Genomic DNA, 20,922 nt, shown 5'->3' with positions numbered 1-20,922 from the left:
TCCTCTATACAATAAGAATTATTTAAATATGAAGAGATTAGTTCCCTTGTAGGGACCCAAAATATAGGGGAGTGGGGACAATCTACTGGGAATGGGAGGTGGCAGGAGAAGTTTTCCTCAATTGAGGATTGTCAGCTGTCCGGATTTAATTTTAATTTAACAAATACTTAAATAGCGTTATTACCAAAAGTTCGCTCTTCTAAGCGTTTTTCACATATTGACTCTTTTAAGGGAAAACTTAGTAAGATAAGACACTAAATTTTTCTCGTGTTTTTATGAGTGCCCTACACTGCAGGGACTGTCTCCTTCGACAGAAGAACAGTAGCTTAAAATTCTGTCTGGCGGTCTTTCTAAAAACGAGGGCAACTCAACTCTTCAAAAAGAAACGCTGTGTCCCCTTTGAAAAGTCGATTGATGCAGAGAAATTTAAGCGTACGTTAACCGGCGCTAGGAACTCCTTTTCTTTTTTCCTTCAGAGGTGCTTGCCAGAGGGCGTAACTGCTGTTTTTTCAGCCAAAGTTAGTGTTTCCAAATAACTTCCCAGCGCCAGATATAGGAACTCCTTCCGGTCTACGTTTGTTGCTCACCTACTGCGTATGTCACGCGATGGATTCTGGGAGACCGAGTCTCCGTGCAGTGAAGCTCACAGGGTCTGTGTGAATGCCGGACTTCAATTCCCACAATGCCTGGCGCGGATCTCTGGTTCCTGCCTGGATAATCGTGCGGCGGCCGCCATCTTGCGTACGGAGGTGCGGCTTGTTGCCCCATATCCTGACGGTGGGGCGTTTAGCCCCTACAGCTTTCTGCTTTGTGGCGGTGTGTCAGCGTTTCCTTCACCTTCATTAAGGTGCGTGTCTCTGTAGGAGAAGTTTTTTTTGTTTTTGTTTTTGTTTTTTTGGGGGGTGGGTAAAGCTCCATTCAGAGCTGTAGAGGAAGGTAAGTAGACACCCCATTTTAGATGAGGTTGGATTGGTGGTGGTGTTTTTTGGTTTGTTCCTTTTACGATTAGCGACTGGGGTTGTCGCTGACTTGATAGAACCCCTTAAGTTGCCTGTTAAAGTAGACGTCTGGAGTGAACTTGACCTCCAGAATTTCTAGATAGGACCTGACTTGTCTCCGTTGGAGCAAAGGAACGGGGCGACGCACTTTGGGCTAGGCAGCTCTCTTTGGGGGTCAGGAGGCCGTGGACCGGGGCCTAGCTTGTGAACGGGCCGCACTCTTCCTGGGGACTTTGAATGAGGAAAAAGAAGCTGAGAGGTGGCCGAGAGGCGGGGCGCGGGCGGGCGACTGTTTCCCGGAGGATTGCGTTCTCCACATTTTGTATCTTGCTACAGCCTCTGTGTCCTGCCTGCTACGTTCGACTTTTTGCCTTTTATTTTTTCTCTCTTTACTGAAGAACACCAGAAATGTACGGAGCAAAACAGACTTTTGGGTTCTTAAGAAATTTCAAAAGAAGCAAAGCTTATTTTTGAGGTTCTTAATAAATTTCAAAAGAAGCGAAATTTTATTTTTGAGGTAGACTAGCTAACTGGAAAAGAAACACTTTGAATTGGGGGAGTTATCAGATTTCTTCTCTAAGCATAATATATTTGCGTCACCTCATGGTGGTAAGTGCAAAGCAGCAGAAGTTATCTCCTCCCCCGCTTTCAATTACCACCCTAAGCCCATCAGGGAACAATCTTTTACTCACAGGAGAAGGGCCCACAAAAACAGTTAATCTAACGTTTGGATGCTAAAGAGATGTGATTGAGGTTTGGAAGCTGGAGCCATATACAGCAAAAGGCATAGTACTGTTAAATAGGATATAAATGTCAGGTTGGCCGTTTTATTCGCTTTCTAAATACACACTTGTATATTTATGTCATAAAGATATTTTATTGATTCTGCATTTCCAAACATAAATCATTAAGCTCTCTAAATTCATAAATGGATAGTTTAAAGATAGGCTCTGCTTTTTTTTTTTTAAAGGATATGTACTTACCTTTAATGAGACACCCTTCCATAAGTCATTATAACATTAAAAAAGTGGCTATAAAATTAAAATTTGACTAATATTTTGGGAAGACACCATTAAATGCTTCTATCACAAATCTAAATACCTAATTGTTTATGAAGAAACTTATTAAAATTTTAAAAATCTTAAATCTTTAAATTTTTTTAAAATCTTAAATCTCTGTAGCTAATAATCATATAATGTGTTCATTCCTCAGATGTCTTATGGTGAAATTGAAGCTAAATTCTTGGGACCCGGAGAAGAACTCACAAGTGAACCATCCTACAAAAAGTTGAAGTCAACTGAAGAGGCTTATGTTTTCCCTGATCATGGTAGTGCTTCTTTTCACAGAATCCAAGAGAAAACTGTAAATATTCGGCACCCTGTGGCCATCGTTGATGCCAGAGGACATGATTATCCTCAGGAGGACAAAATCCAAAGTACAGATTTGCTGAAACCTGTGCATGATAGACTAGATGTTATTGTATCCACTGGTTCACAAATTATACAGGAGGGAAACTCTTCATTAATATCCAGAGATGATGAGATATATAGCACAAGTAAGGCATTTATAGGACCCATTTACAAACCCCCTGAGAAAAGGAAATGTAATGAAAAGAGAAATAAGGCAGATACTCTCAATGGTGTAAATGATAAAGGAAGACAAGAGGAGAAACAGAAGTTTAGTTCCAAAAAATCAGAGATTGACACAGAATTAACCCAATTTTACAAAGAAATTGAAGAACTTGAAAATGAAAAAGATGATTTGGAAGTCAGTTGTAAGGAACTTGAACCTTCTCAGGAACAACTTATTCCATATTACCAGGGCCATAAAAATGATGTCTTAAAATCTGATGAAGAAGATAAAGATCTTAAGAATGCTCTTGAGTCACATTGTGGTTATCAACAGTACTTGGGGAGTGAGCCAGGCAAATACACGTGTGATGGACAAGTTATTCCTGCATTTTGTGATATTTCATTTACTTCCTTCAGGCCTGAATGGCAATCGACACATCCTTTTATAGTACCTCATGGTCCTCCTCTTCCCACTTTTAACTATCATTTAAATATTGAATCATTCAGTGCTCCTCTAAATCCACCATCAAATGTTTTCCATGCCCAAGATGAATCTCACATGCAAAATGGGTATGATGTACATAGTTGTCATGTTAACTGGAATTGTTTGACTTTTGATCAGAACAATGAATATACTGACTATAGTGAGAATAGCAGTAGTGTTCATCCCTCTAGAAATGACTGCAGTGTGCAAGATGGATATGTGAGTAACAGTTTCTATGACATTAGAGAAGGATGCTGGAAAGATCCTTCTATGGACAAGCATAATGGAATGGACAGCTTTGTAAACCAGCAATTTCAAGAGGAAAATTTAAATAAATTGCAGAAGTTACTGATTCTTTTAAGAGGTCTGCCTGGTTCTGGGAAAACAACGTTATCTCGGTAAGTAAAGGATACCAAGTGAGTACTTGGTGATTTGTTATTTAAAAACCATAAAATGATTTGTAACCAGTGATAAACACTTTCATGTTTCTACTACTAGAAAATCTTTTGACGTACTTGAAATGGAATCTCAGTTTACAGATAAGGGAGAGGAAATTTGGCGTATATATTTATACTCTGCTGAGGGCTTTAAAAATAGATACACCATGTATAATTATGACAGTAATGAAAGCAAATGCTACTTGAGAACTTTACTGGCCTTCCCTTGTAAGTCAGCTATTGAATAGTTGGACTAGGATTTGGGCTTTGATTCAGTTATTTCATTTTGTGACCTTGGGCAAGTTTCATTATCTGTTAATGGAATGAGTGTCATTTAATACTTTTTTCTGGAATTATTTTGAGAACCAAATGAGATAATCCAAGGAAGGGCATTTTTAGTGTGTTAAGCACTGTGTGTCATGTTGGTACCATTAACTGGCAGAGCAAACCTTGGTTTTTTTAAAAATTCAAGGAATTTGAAGTGAGAATTATCTGAATTAATGGAGTGAGAACTGGTGGTGTTTTTATTGTATTACAGTGCATCTCAAATTCCTGATTTTATTTACATTTCATTTATTTATTTATTTTTTTGGTAGTGAGGATTGAGCCCAGGGGCTCTTTACCACTAACCTACATCCCCAACTCTTTTTATTTTTTATTTTAAGACAGGGTCTCTCTAAATTGCTGAGGGCCTTGCTAAGCCCCTGAGGCTGGCATCAAACTTGCGATCCTCCTGCCTCAGCCTTCCAGGTCACATGTACCACTATCTTGGTTTTTATTTACATTTTAAACAGAACATTGATGCAGTTGAATATACAATTGTGAAAAATAAAGAAAGCAATTAATTTTTTTTTTTTGCAGTTTATGTAGGATTTATGCCAAAGAAAAAAATAAAGTTTATTTGATATCTTTGGTTGAGGATAAAAAGGTCCAAGGAACTGTTTTATATTTGCTTGCAAGAAGATCTAAATAACCTTAAGTTTCTTCAGAAAAAAATAGGGATTTAATTTATAATATAGACATTTTACTCTAGATTATAAGCAGTGACCTTTGAATTTAAATTTTAGTCTTTGCATTTTGATTCCTTTTACCTTAGTAGGGAAGATTTTGTAGAGAAGGAATTTCAACTTTTTAGGAAGTATTTAAGAGTGAGGTTCTTTCATAAACATGGTCTGTTGTCTAGATTTAGGGTGTAATATCAGAGAAAATAGTTGAAATTTATAAATTGGATGAAGGGGTCTGCTACTTAGGACCACTTAGTCTAGGAGTGGGTATAGAAGAACATAAGAAAGAAAATTTAGGTTTAGGACTACATATTGGAGTTTGCTGAAACTGCATGTGAATAAAGTAGTGGTTTTTCAGTAGAATTTCAGGGACACCTAATTGTGTAGGAGATGATAGAAGTTATTACAATATATGTATATTTGAGGAATAGTTATATGATTTAAGAATGGAAGTTCAATACCAATAAGTACCATTTGTTTCAGGATTTACAACTTACATAGTATTTTCATATGTAAAAAACTTGTGAGATAGGTTGTATTTTCATTTTATAGGACCCGAAGTTAAAGGAAGAAGTTTTAGCCTAATTTAGGAGAAGTTTAAAAAAAAAAAAAAAAAAAAGAACAAATTAGGAATAAAATAACAGGGTTGTTTTTCTCTACACCTTCGTTTTAATGTCTGTTGCATTTGTAGTCCTGTACTTGACTTTCAAATTCAAGGAGCTTGGTTATAGAGGCAGGAGCACCTCTTTAGGTCAATGCTTTGGAAATAAGTGGTGTTGGTTTGGGATTGGATACAAAACCATGTTTTCTGCTAAGGAATGGCTTCATGTAGGAATTACCTTTCAAAAAAAGCTTCGAAGAAAGAAAAGTATAAATTGGGAGATCAGAGTCAAGCTGGTTTGGAATACATAATAAAAAGACAATAGTTTTTAGTTCTGATATGTGGTAATGAGTATAGGCTATTGGATAAAGCTCAAATTCTTTTGGGATAGTGTTCAAGTCCCCTTCCTTAATTTAGCCCATACCTACTTCTCCATTTTCGTATATTTCTGCAGTTGGGCTTGTACCTGTTTTCTCCATAGGTCTCATGATGGCTGGATCATTCTTTATTCTCAGGATTCTGCATAAAAGTTCTCTAAAATGCCTCCACTTTTGGAGACTTTGCTATATCATTTCAGTCCTCAGTAATTCTCATTCGGAATTTATGTATTATTTGTATTTGCCACTCTGCATTTAACATAAATTACACAAGACAGCATTATCTTTTTATTCATTGATAATTTACATAAGTCATTTTGGTTTTAAAAGTGGATGAGGTTAGTAGTTTCCCCACAGGTTTTAATGAAAACAAGTCTACTAAATTCTAAATTTGAACACAAGTACATACTTTGTGGGTATGATAAAGTGCCAACTCTTTGTCCTTTTTGGCAACCTGGGAATACTTTGATGAAAGGTTCATTTGAGGCAGAATTAAACACTATTCTAGAGGTGGAATTTTGTTACCATCGTCGATGGTATCAAGCAAACAGAATCCTCTGATGCAGTGGCTGGACATAGAACGTTTTAGGGATCAAATTTTGAAAGTTGTTCTCAGGGAAATGGACTACATAGTTTACTAGATTCTTACCTCTTATTCATGCAAGGAGGCAGGGAAGGGGGGATTTACAGTATTTTAGCTAATCCTCGCTTCATCTAGAGTATACTTTCAAAAACAAGCCATTAATTTCATTTTTAATAAGATGTCTGTAGTTGATTAGAGATAGAAGATGGTTGAAATACTTGGAGTAACTTCTTATAGCCTCTTCTTGTTGCCTGTGTGCTTAGCTAGCAAGACCACCTGGGATATGATTTCTTGACTGTGATTAGTATGGAATTTAAATCCTCCAAATGATCTCACACTGTCTGTGCTAAAGTATTTTAAGGTAAATTATAATCATATTGAATATACTTCTAGTTCTTTAGATGGTATGTAGAGAGCCAAGCATGGCTATAATACCTGTTTGTTGAGTGCCTGTAGTGCAGAGGTACTCTCCTCAGAAGAGGTGGATATTAATTTCTCATTTTATAGATGAGGATACAGAATGGCTCAGTATATTTTTCCTAGTTCACATTGTCTTGTAAATGCTAGAAGTAGAACTTTAGAAGTTCAGAACTAACTCCAAAGCCCGCTATTCTTTTGCAAACCACACTACTACCCAAAGTGGTAAGTACTAAGACATCTTTATTGATTCTGAGAGAGGTATTCAGCTATACAGTTGTTCCTTAGTATCTGTAGAGGATTGGTTCTAGTACCCTATGCAGATGCCAAACTCCTTGGATGCTTAAGCCCCTTGTATAAAGTGATGTAGTATTTGAATATAACTATGCACATACTTTAAATCATCTCTAGATGACTTGTAATAGATAACACAATGTAAATGCTGTGTAAATCGTTGTTACATCATTTAGGGAATAATGACAAGGAAAAAAAAAAAAGTGGAAACTGGAGCAATACAGACACAACTATCTTAGGCCTAACCAGGTAGTACACATCAACAACAAACTTTTGCAGGGTGGTGTGTGATAAGAAAGTGCTCTTCCATTTCCAGTCCAGAAACCTAACAGGTTTAAAATATACTTTCCACCCCTGGTTAGTTGACTCTGCATCTATGGATTTGGAGGACCAACTGTATAATAGTTTTGGTCATAGCATGTTTATGTGTAAGACAACACAATAAAGTGGAACAATCCAATAAAGTAGAGATGTTAAATATCCCCCAATTGATTTATAAATCCAGTGAAACTTTCAAAATCTCAAAAAAAATTGTATTAATTTTGATAAGCTATTCTGAAGTTCCTTTGGAATGTAAATGTTACGAGGGCAACTTGAAAAAAATGATGAGAGATCCCATCATCTATCAAAATATATTTAAAAACTACAGTTAATTGCAAAAATTGGCAAAAGAATAGACAAATAGAAGATTAGAAAATCCAGAAACCTACATAGAGAATGTAGTATATGTTGAAATGGCATTTTACATCAGTAGGGAAAAATATTTGATAAATAGTAATTGGATATTTGTCTATCAGTTTGGAAGACAATATTTAAAACCTGTCTTAGACCATTCACAAAAATAACTTCTAGATAGATAAATGAATAACAGTTAAAAAAATGAATAACAGTTTGAAAAAATAATTTGAGTTTGAACAGAAGTAAATAAGTGGGCTCTTTTTTACCATCCAAGAAATGAAAAGTGAAAAGACTTATAACAGATTTTTGTTGTATGTTTTTTAAAACCTATTATGGATATTTGCTGTGATAAGTTTCCAAAGATGACCATGTCCAATCTCTAAAATCTGTGCATAAATTACTGAGAGACTTTGCAAATGCGATTAAGTTAGAGGTTTTTCAATAAGTAAGTTATCCTGGGTTATCTGGCTAGGACCAGCGTAATCACAGAGATTCTTATTGTGAGGGAGGCAGAAGGATCAGAGTTAGAGAAGATTTTAAGGATAGAATTAGAAGTCAGGAGAGAAGATGCTCCATTGCTGGCTTTATACTTAGGACAGACGGTTACACAGGCCAAGGTGTACTAATCTTTAGAAGCTAGAAAAGACATTCTCTTTGAGCCTCCAGAAAGACCATAGACCTGCCCACACCTTGTGTATTTAGCCCAGTGAAAGTGATTTTAGGTTACTGACTTTCAGAACTGTAAGTTAATAAATTTCTGGAGTTTTTAATTTGTTAATTTTGTGGTACTAAAGGTTGAACTCAGGGCCTACCACATGCTAGATAAGCACTCTACTTCTGAGCTACAGCCCAGCCCTTTTAATTTATTTTGAGACAGGATCTTACAGAATTGCCCAGGCTGGCCTTGAATTTGAGATCCTCCTGAGTAGCTAGGATTATAGGCATTTGGGATTGATTACAGGGATGCAACACCCTGTCTGCCAGATGCTTATTATTTTAAGCCACCCATTTTGTGGTAATTTGTTACAGCAGCAATAGGAACTAACTGGTATAAAGAGATGGAAAAGATTTTTTTTTTTTTCACCATTCTTTTGGAGGATGGAGAGCTCAGTTTAATTCCAAAGGAAATATTTATCTTTCCTCATATAGTCTCTTATTCTTAATTCAAGGAGTACTTAGGGAATGAATTGCTGAGGTAAAGTGGTCTTGGCCTAGGAGGTATACACAGCTGCTCAGTAAATAGGGAGGTAAAGGGTTTGTGAAGTGTCAGCTTTACTTAGTGTTTTTTTTTTTTTTTTAATTACTTCCAATTTTAAATACACATGAATGTAATAAACTTTTTTATGAAAATGAACTCTTGTAGGTAGGTCTTTTAGTGGAGGGAACAGGGTTCATCTGTTCCTTACTTAAGCAAGAAATTATAAGCACAGAGTACATTAGTTATTCACAACCATGCAATAAACTTTTTTTTTTGTCACAGTTTCTGTAGGTCTGGAATCTAGGGATGGTTAGCTGGGTGCCTTTGGTTCAATGTGTCTAACAATACTATAATCAAGGTATTTTGTTGGCTAGGCCTCTTTTCTTGGCTGAAGGGTTGACTTGAGGACCATCTGATTCAAAGAACTCTCACAAAGTTGTTGACAGGACTCAGTTCCTTGTGAATTATCGTGGTTTGAGGACCTCAAGTACTTGCTTGCTGGAGGCTGCAGGTTTCCCTTTGTGTTTTGCTTTTGGGATCTCTCTCTGTTCATGTGACAGTTGGTTTTTTTTTGAAGTGAGAAAACAAGCATACAAGGTAGAGTTTTAAGATAAAAGTGGGGTTTCTTGTTTGTTTTGTGATCTTGGAAGTGACATCCAATCCCTTTTGCCATATTCTGTTCTTTAGGAGGTAGCGACTAAATCTAACCACTCTTCCAGGGAGGGATTTAACCGAGATTTGAATGCCAGGAGGCAAGGATGCTTGTAGGCCATTGGTTTAGGGGACAAGAAATCTTATTTTAGTTTTCTGAAGTCATTCTTTTCTGGATTGATATTGGTTTAATATCAAATTGGCAGGGTTTTGAGGATTAAATTGGGGTCATAGATATTTGGCATATAATGGATTCTCAAAAAGATAGCTCTTGTTTTGAAAATATACAAATCATACGGCCTCTGGGCCTCGATCCGGTTTTTTAAAAAATTAGATGTTTGATTTATTCAAAGTTCCAAATTTTAACATTTTGGGAATCAATTTTAGTACCTCACTGAACTTGGAGAGAATTCCAGCACAGACTGATTCTAAGAATTTTGAAAATATGCATGTTCTTAAGTAATTTGGGGGGGAGTTAAATGACTTCAGATATTTCTAGGTTCTTAATGGTATTCTTGAAGTTTTCAAAATCTTCATAGTTTGAGATAAATTTGAAAAAGATGCATAATCTATGCTATCTGGAGAAAAAAGTCTAAGTTCAACTTATTCTACTTATGATTTGAATTTAAAATGATCTTTATAGAGGTTTGTGTTTAATGCTGACCTGATTTAATGAAAAAATTAATAATTTACTGTGTTCCCCCACTTTTCCCACCCCACCTTTGGAGAATTTAGATCATTTCTTGGAGCTGGGGCATGATGGTGCATGCCTGTAATCCCAGTGGTTTGGGAGGCTGAGATAGGAAGATTGTGAGTTCAAAGCCAGCCTCAGCAATTTAGGGAGATCCTAAGAGACTCAGGGAGACCCTGTCTCTAAATAAAATAAGAAAAAGGACTGAGGATGTGGTTCAGTGGTTAAGGGCCCCTGGGTTCAATCCCTAGTTCCAAAATAAATAAATAAATAAATAAAATAATTTCTTGGGTATAAAATACTGGTCATGTAATATCTTAAAAATCACCTGCTAATAAAGTAATGAAATTCTTTCTTGCGGGGAGTGATTAAGCTCTGGTTTACAGTACTAATATTGTGACATTTTTATGTATTAGACTAGCTGTATAAGAAAATATGATGCCAAATATGTTAGAAATATTTTGGGAAAACAATGGCTGCTTAAAAAAAAATACAACTTAAGTCCCCCAAAGAAAGAAACAACCCAAACCATTAACTTTCATTTAGTTTGTTTGAAGTAATTTAAACTCTAATTCTGTACACATTTAAAATAGTTTTATTTTGACATAAGTGATTTATTTTTATTATAAAATGTGTGTGCTTTTATTTTGAGCTTTTGGAAGGCAAGGTGACATTTGTTATTTTAGTAGTTGAATCCTTCCTACTACATTTTAGTAGGAAGTAGATATTCTTGAGTCATCCCAGGATATAATCTTTTACTCTCAGCCCCTTCCACCATCTGCTTCCGCCCGCTTCACAGTTATAGATTGAACCCAATTAATTGTTTAATAGCACCCTCCCAATCTTTCTTGAATCATTTTATAGGAATTCTCTGAAACTCTTAATTTGTGTTAATCTCATTGTGCTTGGAAATTTAAGGTGGTATCATTTTCAAAACAAAGCTTGATTATTATTGACCTGATCTGAGAATTTATCTTTGGTGTTTAATGATTAATTTCATTTAGAATTTTATTGAAGTTTATACTTTAATCATTAAAGATTGTACTCAGTAGGTTCATAGGTTGTTTTACAGGCTATTTCTAACACTCACTTCTGGGTCATATTATCTTTGTGTTTCATGGAATAAGTTTATAAAAGCTTTCTTTGGCCCAATACAGCTTTTCCCAGATAAATTACTGGCTGAATCCTACTTCTTTTAGGTTGTACTAAGATGAGGCAGTTTTGGATACCCAATACAAGTTCACTGAAGTTAAAACATGAATAGTAATTGACATTGTTTTGATGTTGCATGAACAGTGTTTTTTAAAAGTTGCAATACAAATGTTGATTTAAAGTTTTTGATATTGACTGTTATTGTGTAGATTTAAGTATGAAGTGATGTTTGAAATTTGAAAGCTTATTGAGACTGTTCAGGTTCTGTGCTATTCTGTTTGAAATATAGTTAAGGGTAAGTACCAGAAATTTGTTTACAAAACCTTTCCTGTGTGGTTTTGTGGTGGTTATAGATTTTATAAACGGCACCTTTATGATTTCTTTTATTAACAGAATTCTGCTTGGTCAGAGTCGTGATGGCATTGTGTTCAGCACTGATGACTATTTTCACCATCAAGATGGGTACAGGTATAATGTTAATCAACTTGGTGATGCCCATGACTGGAACCAGAACAGAGGTTTGTTTTGGGCCAAGTCTCCTGGGATAGAGTATTTGACTAGGATGTCAGAAGACTTAGGTTTTATTCTTGACTTAGGCTTTTACCAGCTGAATGACTTTGGCAAGCATTTTAAATAGCTTGATATCCAGTTTCTTCTTCTATAAGAGGTGATGATAATTATACTTGTTCTACCAGATGAAAGTTGTTGTGAAAAGCAGAGATCTTAGATAAAACATTTTGTAAACTATAGTGTACTGATATAAGCTGGTAAAATAATAGGGATATGGGAAATTTTGATAGACTTTTAGATCTTATGAATGAATTTTAAAAACTCTGATAGTTTTAATATACATTTTAAAAGCTATTTTCCTGAGAATAGTAATAATGTTTCCTAAATTATACTAAAATATCTATGAATATTAAAAGTATTTCTCAAGCTGGGGATGCTACTCAGTGGTATTTGTCTAGTATTGCTTGAGGCCCTGGATTTGATCCTTAGCACTGGGGAGGGAAAGGTTTTTCTTATTGATATTGCTCTAAAAGAAACCTACTTAATACATTTTTTTAGAAGACGTGTATCAATTTCATTTCATCATGAACAGTGGTTCTTAACCAAGGCTTCACATTTCAATCAGTTAGGAAACCTCTTAAAAAAACAACAGCAACTTATCACTGGGCCTCATCCCCAACAATTCTGTCTTAGTTGACGTGGCTGGGGCTAAAGTATTAGTATTTTTTTCTTTTTTTGGAAGTTCTTCAAGTGATTCTAATGTGTAGTCAGAATTGAAAACCATTGATCTAGAATTATGTAAGTAAATTCAGATACTGGAAGTTATTTTTTAAAAGATGAATGGATTGATGATTAAACAAATAGTTTTTATTATAAGAAATTTTGAACCCAGAGTATTGACAGTATGATGAATCTCATATATCTTCACCCAAATTTATGTTATCAAGATTTGGATATGTGGGTTTATCTATCTTTTTTATCTTTACCATTCTCCTTGCCTTTTTTAATTTGAAATATTTAAAAGCAAATTCTAGACATCATACTTCATTTCAAATTAACCTTTTTACTTAGTCACATCTTATTTAACTGCAGTGTCATTATCATGCATAAAAAAAGAACAAGTCCTTTACCATCATGTAACAGTCTAATGAAATTTCCCCTATCATCTTTTTTTTTTTTTTTGGTGGTGCTGGGGATTGAACCCAGGGCCTTGTGCTTATGAGGCAAGCACTCTACCTACTGAGCTATATCCCCAGCCCCTCCCCTATCATCTTAATTTATCTTTTTATAGTTGTTTTGTCTGAATCAGGATCCAAACAAGGTCCTCAATAGATTGGTTTTGTTTCTTTTAGTTACATTAATCTGTGTAGTTTCATCTGTTTAACCCTCAAGCTGTTATTGTTATAGAAACTGACTTGTTTGTCCTGTAGAATTTTTTTTAAAATTGTCAGTGAACCTTTATTTTTTTATTTATATCTGGTGCTGAGAATTGAACCCACTACCTCCTCACACATGCTAGGCAAGTGCTCCATCACTGAGCTACAACCCCAGCCCCTGTAGAATGTTTTATACTCTGTAGTTGTCTTGGTGTCCATTTAATTTTTTGTTAACCATTTAATTTGCATCTTTCTCCTGTATTTTCTGTAGGTGGATATTAGCTCTACACTGGAGTCTTGATTAGGTTCAGTCTTTTTTTGTTGTTGTTGTTGTTTTTTTTGAAAGTACATATTTGGTTGTTCCACACTTAGTGATGATAAAATTAATGAATAATTCAAATGGACAGCCTGTTCTCTCCATTGTCAAATTTCCTATCAACCTTATATTTGGGGATTTTATCCAACAATAATTTATTTTCTAAATTAGGAGGCAAGAGTTGCAAAATGTCGATTTTCTAGGTATGTTGTTCCTTTCATATTTAGTGGCTAGAGTTCTTCTGTAATGAGGAACTTACAACTAAAGCTACCAACTAGGGTGGGCCATAATAATTGTATAAATAGAAAAAACAGTATGAGTGATTTTTTTGGATTATTGATTTTTAGGATAAGGAATTTCAGTGAAGATATTTTGAGTTAAAGTTTTCTCTCTGTTACAGTTTCATGGTTTCATAGGAATGTTTAAATGTCAAGTGAGTTTGACTTACAATAAATTTGATCTTTTCTAATCTAAAAATCTGAAATCCAAAATGCACCAGAATCTGAAACTTTTTGAACATCATTTCAGCATTTGAAAAGTTCAGGTATTATTTTGGATATTAGATACTCAGTTTGGGGACGCTCATCCTCTAAAATCTATGCAAATATTCCAATATCTAAAAATCCTCTTGAAATCTGAAATACTTCTGTTTCCAAACATTTCACATAAGAGATATTCAGCCTATATTGGTTTTATAATGTCACTGAACATTGTTGCCCAAATCAAATAATGATATTATGGTTCCAGAAATACTTGAAATTATTGGCTTGAAGTTGAGGGGATGGAAGGTAATGCTGTAAATGGAATGAATAGAGGTAATGGGCAAATCCCATTGTATGTTTGGTGGAGTGGAAGATTTGTGTGGGACTTTTTTTTTTTCTCTTTGCAATACTAAGGTAGAATATTATGTTAAAATTTTTATGCCAGTGGATTATGCTAATTATACCTGCTGAAAGTAATAATAGCATCTGGATAAACTACTGGTATTATCAGTATAACAAATGTGGTCTTTTTCAAGGTAGTTTTTACTTTTTCAAAGGTAATGATTTCTAGCAATTGTTAGACATTTTGAAAGTTATAAGCATGGCATATTATTTAGGCAAATTGCCCTTTTTGACAAATATTTATTGAATAATTTTAAATGACAGGCACCATTCTGGGAGAATCTATTTTCCTCATATTTATTACTAGAAGAGTTGACATTTAAAACACAAATTGAAAAACAATCTACAAAGTGTCATTTTTCTCTTTCTTAGAGTGTTGCAGTTAATTTGTTGTAGAACACTCCTCTTGTTATTTGGTTAGCAAATACTACTTAGGTGCTCTAGTTTCTAGTGATATGGATTAGGATTATTCATGGAGAGAGGATAATCTCTACTCCCAGTCAGAAATTTATTGGTTAATATGCTATTCTTGAATATAACTCCTTATATGTTTAACTTTAGACATTAGGAGACTTAATAAGATTTTTTAAGTGGAAGATTTGAACACTGTTTACAATTGGAGATGTAGCAGTGGGAGATGAGAGCATCTTGGTGCTAGCCCCAAGCCAGCACTAATAGAAGATAATACCTTCTAAATTTCTTTTGGTATTTAGAAATATCTTCCAAATATGTATTACACCATAGTCATTATTCCTTAACTAATTTTTAGAATTCTATCTGTCCTAGACTTCTGTTTCAGTGTTCTCATTATGTTGAACTTAGTGGTCTGAATTCTGAGTACCAAGAAAACTTCCTTTATCCTTGCATTTTGCCTTAGCCGTTTAAGTTTTATCGGAAGTTCTTTTTTTTTTTTTTTGCCTGATATACCTAAGGTTTATACATGGACCTGTCATTAACAGTGGCTTGCTGTGGCAGTGATTCTCACCTCATAGCTTTGGAACTTTTTAGAAAAGTTTCATTCTACCTCAACCCCCTATTTGAGAATAATAGTTCTAAGAAATCCATAAAGTCAGTTGAACTATGATGTTTAGCTACCTGACATATAAAGTTATGTTGGAAAGTAATGATAAATCTATAACTTTTAAAATATATGTCTTTTTTATTTCAGAAGCATTATTGGTACATTGTAGAAAATTAGAAAATAAAAATAAAGTGTAAATATTCTCACCACCTATAGTTAACAGTTGTAACATCTTAGTAGATCTTTTTCCCCTTCCTGTATTTTGACCTATTTAAGATAATATGCAGCTACCATTTATTACTTGGTATTTTCACTTAATAATTTCTATCTTCCTGTGTTAGTTTTCACTTAATTTTCATACTCAATCCATATCAGTTGTATCTTGTTCCTTTACCTTCTGTATTTCCTGCAAATGAAAGTTAGCTCTGGACTGAAGGCTTCATTAGCTCTAAGTTAACAAAATGTCCTCAAAATGTTTTTTACAGCCAGTTTGTCAAAACCAGCATCTAGTCCAGAGAACACACCTGGCATGTGGTTATGTCTCTTTTAATTTAGTGGAGTCCTTGCTTTTTCATGGCAGTGGCTTGAGAAATTGTGCATTTTGCTTCTAAATACAGAGATGTAGTATTTTTTCTTAATGAGAATTTAAATTTTATCTTATTTATGTATTTTAACCTAATATCTATTTATTTATTTCAAATTTATTTTTTATTTCAGCAAAACAAGCTATTGATCAGGGGAGATCTCCAGTTATAATAGACAACACTAATACACAAGCTTGGGAGATGAAACCTTATGTGGAAATGGTAAATATGAGATATGAGAGAGTTTTAATTTTTTTATTCTTGTCAGTTTTTCATATTCTGAAATTATAGTTAATTGATCTTTATTATTAAATATTTGTCTTTGTGTTCTAAAGAGGTTTGTTAGTTTGCTCAGTTTTAAGAAATTGGGAATTTTGCTTATGAAGGAATATGCTTGTCGTGTTTGTTTTCTCAGACCTGAGGATGATATTTGGAATTGGTTCAGTTGAGTCTTAAGTTTTTATAAACCATATTATTTTACAAAATAGCATTTTTCTTGGTTGAGCAAATTTAGAGGTATTATCTAAATGAAATTTTTATCTGTCTGCTTTCTTTTTTACTTTAAGAACTATTCTCTGGGTTTTGTTTTCTTCCTTTCCTTTTTGTAGGCCATAGGAAAGGATACAGAGTAGAGTTTCATGAACCTGAAACTTGGTGGAAATTTGATCCTGAAGAATTAGAAAAGTAAGGCACTCGAATTTTTATTGAATCTTTATCTTTTTTCTTTCCTTTTGCCTTTACATTGGTCAGTTTCTTTCGTAGCATTTTTACTTGTCATCTTTGTTACTCGTAAATAGAGACCACAACTTTTTTTTCTGTTAAGAGAAACATTGACTTAAAGGTTTTTGAGGAACTTTGTCTTACTGAATTTTATTAAATTTTCATTGCTAAATGTGTTACTTTTTCTTAAAGTGAATTCCTACATGATTTCAGTTTATTAAATGCTATTTCAGGTCCAGGAAACTTTGAGGATAAAATTAGGACTTTTTCCTCTGGTTTTTAGCTAGGTTAATTCTGTCTTGTCTTTCCACCTTCAGCTTCACATTTTAGTCCCCATCATCACTTTTTTACCCTGTGATTTCCACTTGTTCCTTCTTTTCCACCTTTACTACTATAGGTCTTCTAATCCCATACCAAGTTCCTTATAATTAGTATGTCTTGGAATTCAGACTTTTTTGGGTTTTAGGAAGAGAAAATAATGCATATACCTAGTCTTCAAGCTGTTTTTCTTTGTTGGGGATGTGACTAATTAATTCTTTGCCCCTTGCATTTTATTCCTTTGGCAACTTTTCTGAGTTTTATGAGTTGTATTAATATCTGGCATTTTTGCCTACCTAACTGTGTGTGTATCACACTTGAGGTAGAAGATACAGATATTTTAAAACTTCTTGAGTGATGCTGAATAAGTGAATGTGTAAATTGTAAATTATTACAATTATTGGGATTATTGAAATTTCTTAATTTCTTAATATAATTTGGCCTGGGGAGATAGCTCAGTCGGTAGAGTGCTTGCCTTGCATGCACAAGGCCCTGGGTTTAATCCCCAGCACCGCCAAAAAAAAAAAAAAAAAAATATATATATATATATATGTATATGTATATATTTTGACTTTACATAAAAAAGCCAGTTTAACTAATAGCTAGCATAATTTGACTTTTGAAATAATTGAATAAAATTATATAGAAGTAAATCAATAATTTTGGTACCTTGTAGGTTTAGTCATATCTTGCCAATTTTCAACCTTGGATCTATTATATTTTTTCCTTCTACATTCTCTTTTGTGCTTTCTTATATCTTGAATATAAATATCAGATTTGAAAAGTAATTATTTATTTTGTGACCATTTTATAGGAAAAATGAAAAAGCATTAGGAATCAAGAACTATAGTATTAAAAGTAAAATATGTTTCTGAGTGTTTCCACATCCAAGTCAAGTTACAGAAAACTGAGGGTAAAGTAAATTGTCCAAAGTTCTTTGACAGTCAAAAATAATTTTTAAACAACTTTTTGTTGTCATAAACTCACATAAAGAAAAGTACATAAAATGTAAATATATAACTTAACCAAGTTCTTATAAACAAATACGAATTTAGCCATCATTCTTGTCATGAGAGCATTACTAATGCCTCAGAAGCTCTTCACATTCCTCTTTCCAGTCACAATTACCTTTCCCTAAAGCTAACAGCTTTTTTGATTTGATAATCATAGTCACTTCCTTGACTTTTCTTTTAAAGTTTCATTATAATAGCTTTACCTTAATACAGTAGTTTAATTTTGCCTTTTTTCAAACTAGAATAATACAGTATCTATTCATTGTCTCGTTTCTTTCACCCAACGTTTTGTTTGTAAAATGCTAAATTGTTCTCTTATAATATGGTATTGATAATAATAAATTTAAAAAATGTAATAGGAACTGTCCTAAAAGTTTTTGTGAATCCTAAAAGTCCATTCAATTTTTCTGTAATACTCAAAACACTTACCTCATGATTTTAAAAAGTATTTTATTAGATGGACATAATACCTTTATTTTATTTTGTTCATTTTTATGTGGTGCTGAGGATCAAACCCAGTGCCTCACCCAGGCAAGCACTCTACTACTGTTACCTCGTAATCCTTGGTTCTTTTTTTTTTTCTTCTAACTTCTTGGCTATGCTATGGATGGATTGAATCAGAGTCTCATATATAGGCAATTGCTTTACCACTGAGCATATATTTCAGCACTGATTCTATTTTTTAAGATAATCTTTGATTTTGTTATTAAAAGGGGGGATATAGAACTGGGGCTGTAGCTCAGTGGTTAAGTGCTTACCTTGTATATGTGAGGCACTGGGTTTGATCCTCAGCACCACACAAAAGTAATAAATAAAGATATTGTGTCCATCTACAACAAAAAAAATTTTAAGGTGGGGAATATATACTCATTGGGTTTACTAAATGGGTAGTTGGGGTTTTTGTTGTTGTTGTTTTGTTTGTTTGTTTGTTTTTTAAGGTATTTTTGATTGAACCAAATGGCACTTTACCACTGAGTCCCAGTCCTTTTTATTTTAAGACAGGGTCTTGCTACATTAAGACTGGCCTCCAACTTGGGTTCCTCCTGCCTCAGGCTCCTGAGTTTGCTGGGATTCTAGGCAAGCACCACCATGCTTGGTTAATAGGTAGTTCTGTGTGAAGAAAGTATAATCATCTAACATGTTACTGTGAGACAGCCAATATAAATCTTTTTGTATAAAATGTTAGTAAATGAAATATACCTCTTAGTATTTATTTGCATAATGCCACTTAGAATGTTTTCTTTGTCTCTAAAATAGTGTAATTTCTAAGCATATACAGTCTAAAATAAAAGACTTAAAATCTTTTTCTTTTTTGGTAGGAGGAATAAACATGGTGTGTCTCGAAAGAAGATTGCTCAGATGTTGGATCGTTATGAATATCAAATGTCCATCTCTATTGTAATGAATTCAGTGGAACCGTCACAGAAAAGCACACAAAGACCCCCTCCTCCACAGGGGAGGCAGAGGTGGGGAGGCTCTTTAGGCTCACATAATGAAGTCTTTGTTACAAATAATCATTAAGTTGGCTATTTTCAGCTAACATTTGTTGCTTGCTCTTGAAAAAAAATTAGTGAGCCTATCTTGAAGTTTAAATAGTTTCAAATAAAAAGACTGTGGTGCCTCGCAAGGGTTGTTCCCAGCAAGTTGTTTAAATTCTAAAGTACAAATAAAAATTATATAAAATTGTATTTTAAATGTTTTTATAATCTTTTGTGGCAATACCTTTGGTTATTATGAAAACCCTTGAGTAATAGAGTGGATAGGATGTAGAATTTTTTTCTACAAGTGAATTTTAAGCTTATTTTATCTGTTTCATATGTTGGAACATATAAAATTTTTTTATTATTCATAACTAAGTCTAACTTTTCATAAAATTTTAGTATTTTTCCTTCACTCTTAAATATGCAAGAAATACCAATTTCTTATAGGGCACCTTGGTTGATTCCCCTGTTTATACAGATAGAATTATATTTCAGGTAATTAGTGTACATGACAAAATTATTTCTAAGCTATAATTAGCATACTAACTTGTTCCAATAAAATTCCCCAGCAAGTGCTAGACAGTAATGTGTCAATCACCTAGGGCATTTTCCCCCATTATATACATAGTATGTGAATATTCCTCACATCATACATACATAGTCAGCCAACCCTCTCAAGCCATCTCTCTCCCCTGGCACACTTGCCAGTTCTGGAAGGAATACAGAGACAAGTCACTATGTAGTTAGGAAAAGCTTCTTAGGTGATTCCAGTAATGTTTCACTTACCTTTGTTCAATTTAATTCAGTATAATTGTAATATAAAAAGTATTCTGGACAGTTGCTTAGCATTTGTCATAAGAAGGTTTGTTCTGTACAGTGTTATATTTCTCCTAGTTCTGATGTTTTCTGTAGAGTCAAGCTGATTTTCTCACTATGTTCCTTCACTAAAAAATTAAAAACGAAGATGTACTTCATTTCAGAGGTCTTGTAATTCATCCTTGCTTTTAAACAGACTTTTTTTTAGTCTACATAATTATTTCTCTTTGCAGCACAAGGAAAGAAGCACTCTCAGTTCTTTTACTGCCTTATTTTGCAGTATTTTTAGAAAGTATTTTTTAATCTTTAATTTACTTTTTTTAGGAAAAATTCTATCTGATTACAGTGCAGTTTTCAAAATTACCATTACTATTCTGTATATGTTTTACATTTACTTCGTGGCCCTTAAATTTATCGCAGACAGCCCATCCTGAATACCATAATCTTTCTTCATGCGTTTTTTAAAATCTTTTGCTGTTCTTTTCAACTTTAAATATTCTCACACATCTTTATATTACTTTTAAGTAGTGAGACTGAAAACTAGGTACAAGTACTGTCAGCAAGGTCTTTATTACATTGCCTTTAGTGAAATAAGAATTTGTGTGTACATTTCAGTGCTGCTTACATTTGAATGGTTATTACCTTGCTTTGTCTTGTTTAGCATATGTGTATGTTTGTATGTATTTGTTCATCTTACTATGATAAAATAGGAATGTGCTAACTCATGTTTTGTTATTTGTATATATA

The 20,922-nt window shown here is 33.9% G+C and overlaps 1 protein-coding gene and 1 non-coding gene across 2 annotated transcripts in view; one reads left to right on the top strand and one right to left on the bottom strand.

The window, feature by feature from the left end:
* The first annotated feature begins 721 nt into the window (after positions 1-721).
* N4bp2l2 (NEDD4 binding protein 2 like 2) overlaps positions 722-20,922 on the top strand; it is a 77,114-nt gene continuing 56,913 nt past the window's right edge. The window contains 3 exon segments of the mRNA XM_047552973.1: positions 722-847; positions 2,211-3,451; positions 19,198-19,344. Of these exon segments, the coding sequence (XP_047408929.1) occupies positions 2,211-3,451; positions 19,198-19,344 (1,388 nt within the window). The 5' untranslated portion in view covers positions 722-847.
* Positions 12,828-12,900, bottom strand: Trnam-cau (transfer RNA methionine (anticodon CAU)). Its single transcript has one exon. It is a non-coding gene; the product is annotated as a tRNA-Met (tRNA).

The sequence above is a fragment of the Sciurus carolinensis genome, chromosome 5, assembly GCF_902686445.1.
Source record: "Sciurus carolinensis chromosome 5, mSciCar1.2, whole genome shotgun sequence".
NCBI classification, from domain to species: domain Eukaryota; kingdom Metazoa; phylum Chordata; class Mammalia; order Rodentia; family Sciuridae; genus Sciurus; species Sciurus carolinensis.
The sequence above is the reverse complement of the archived record's forward strand: the minus strand, read 5'-3'. Positions and strand labels throughout refer to the sequence as shown.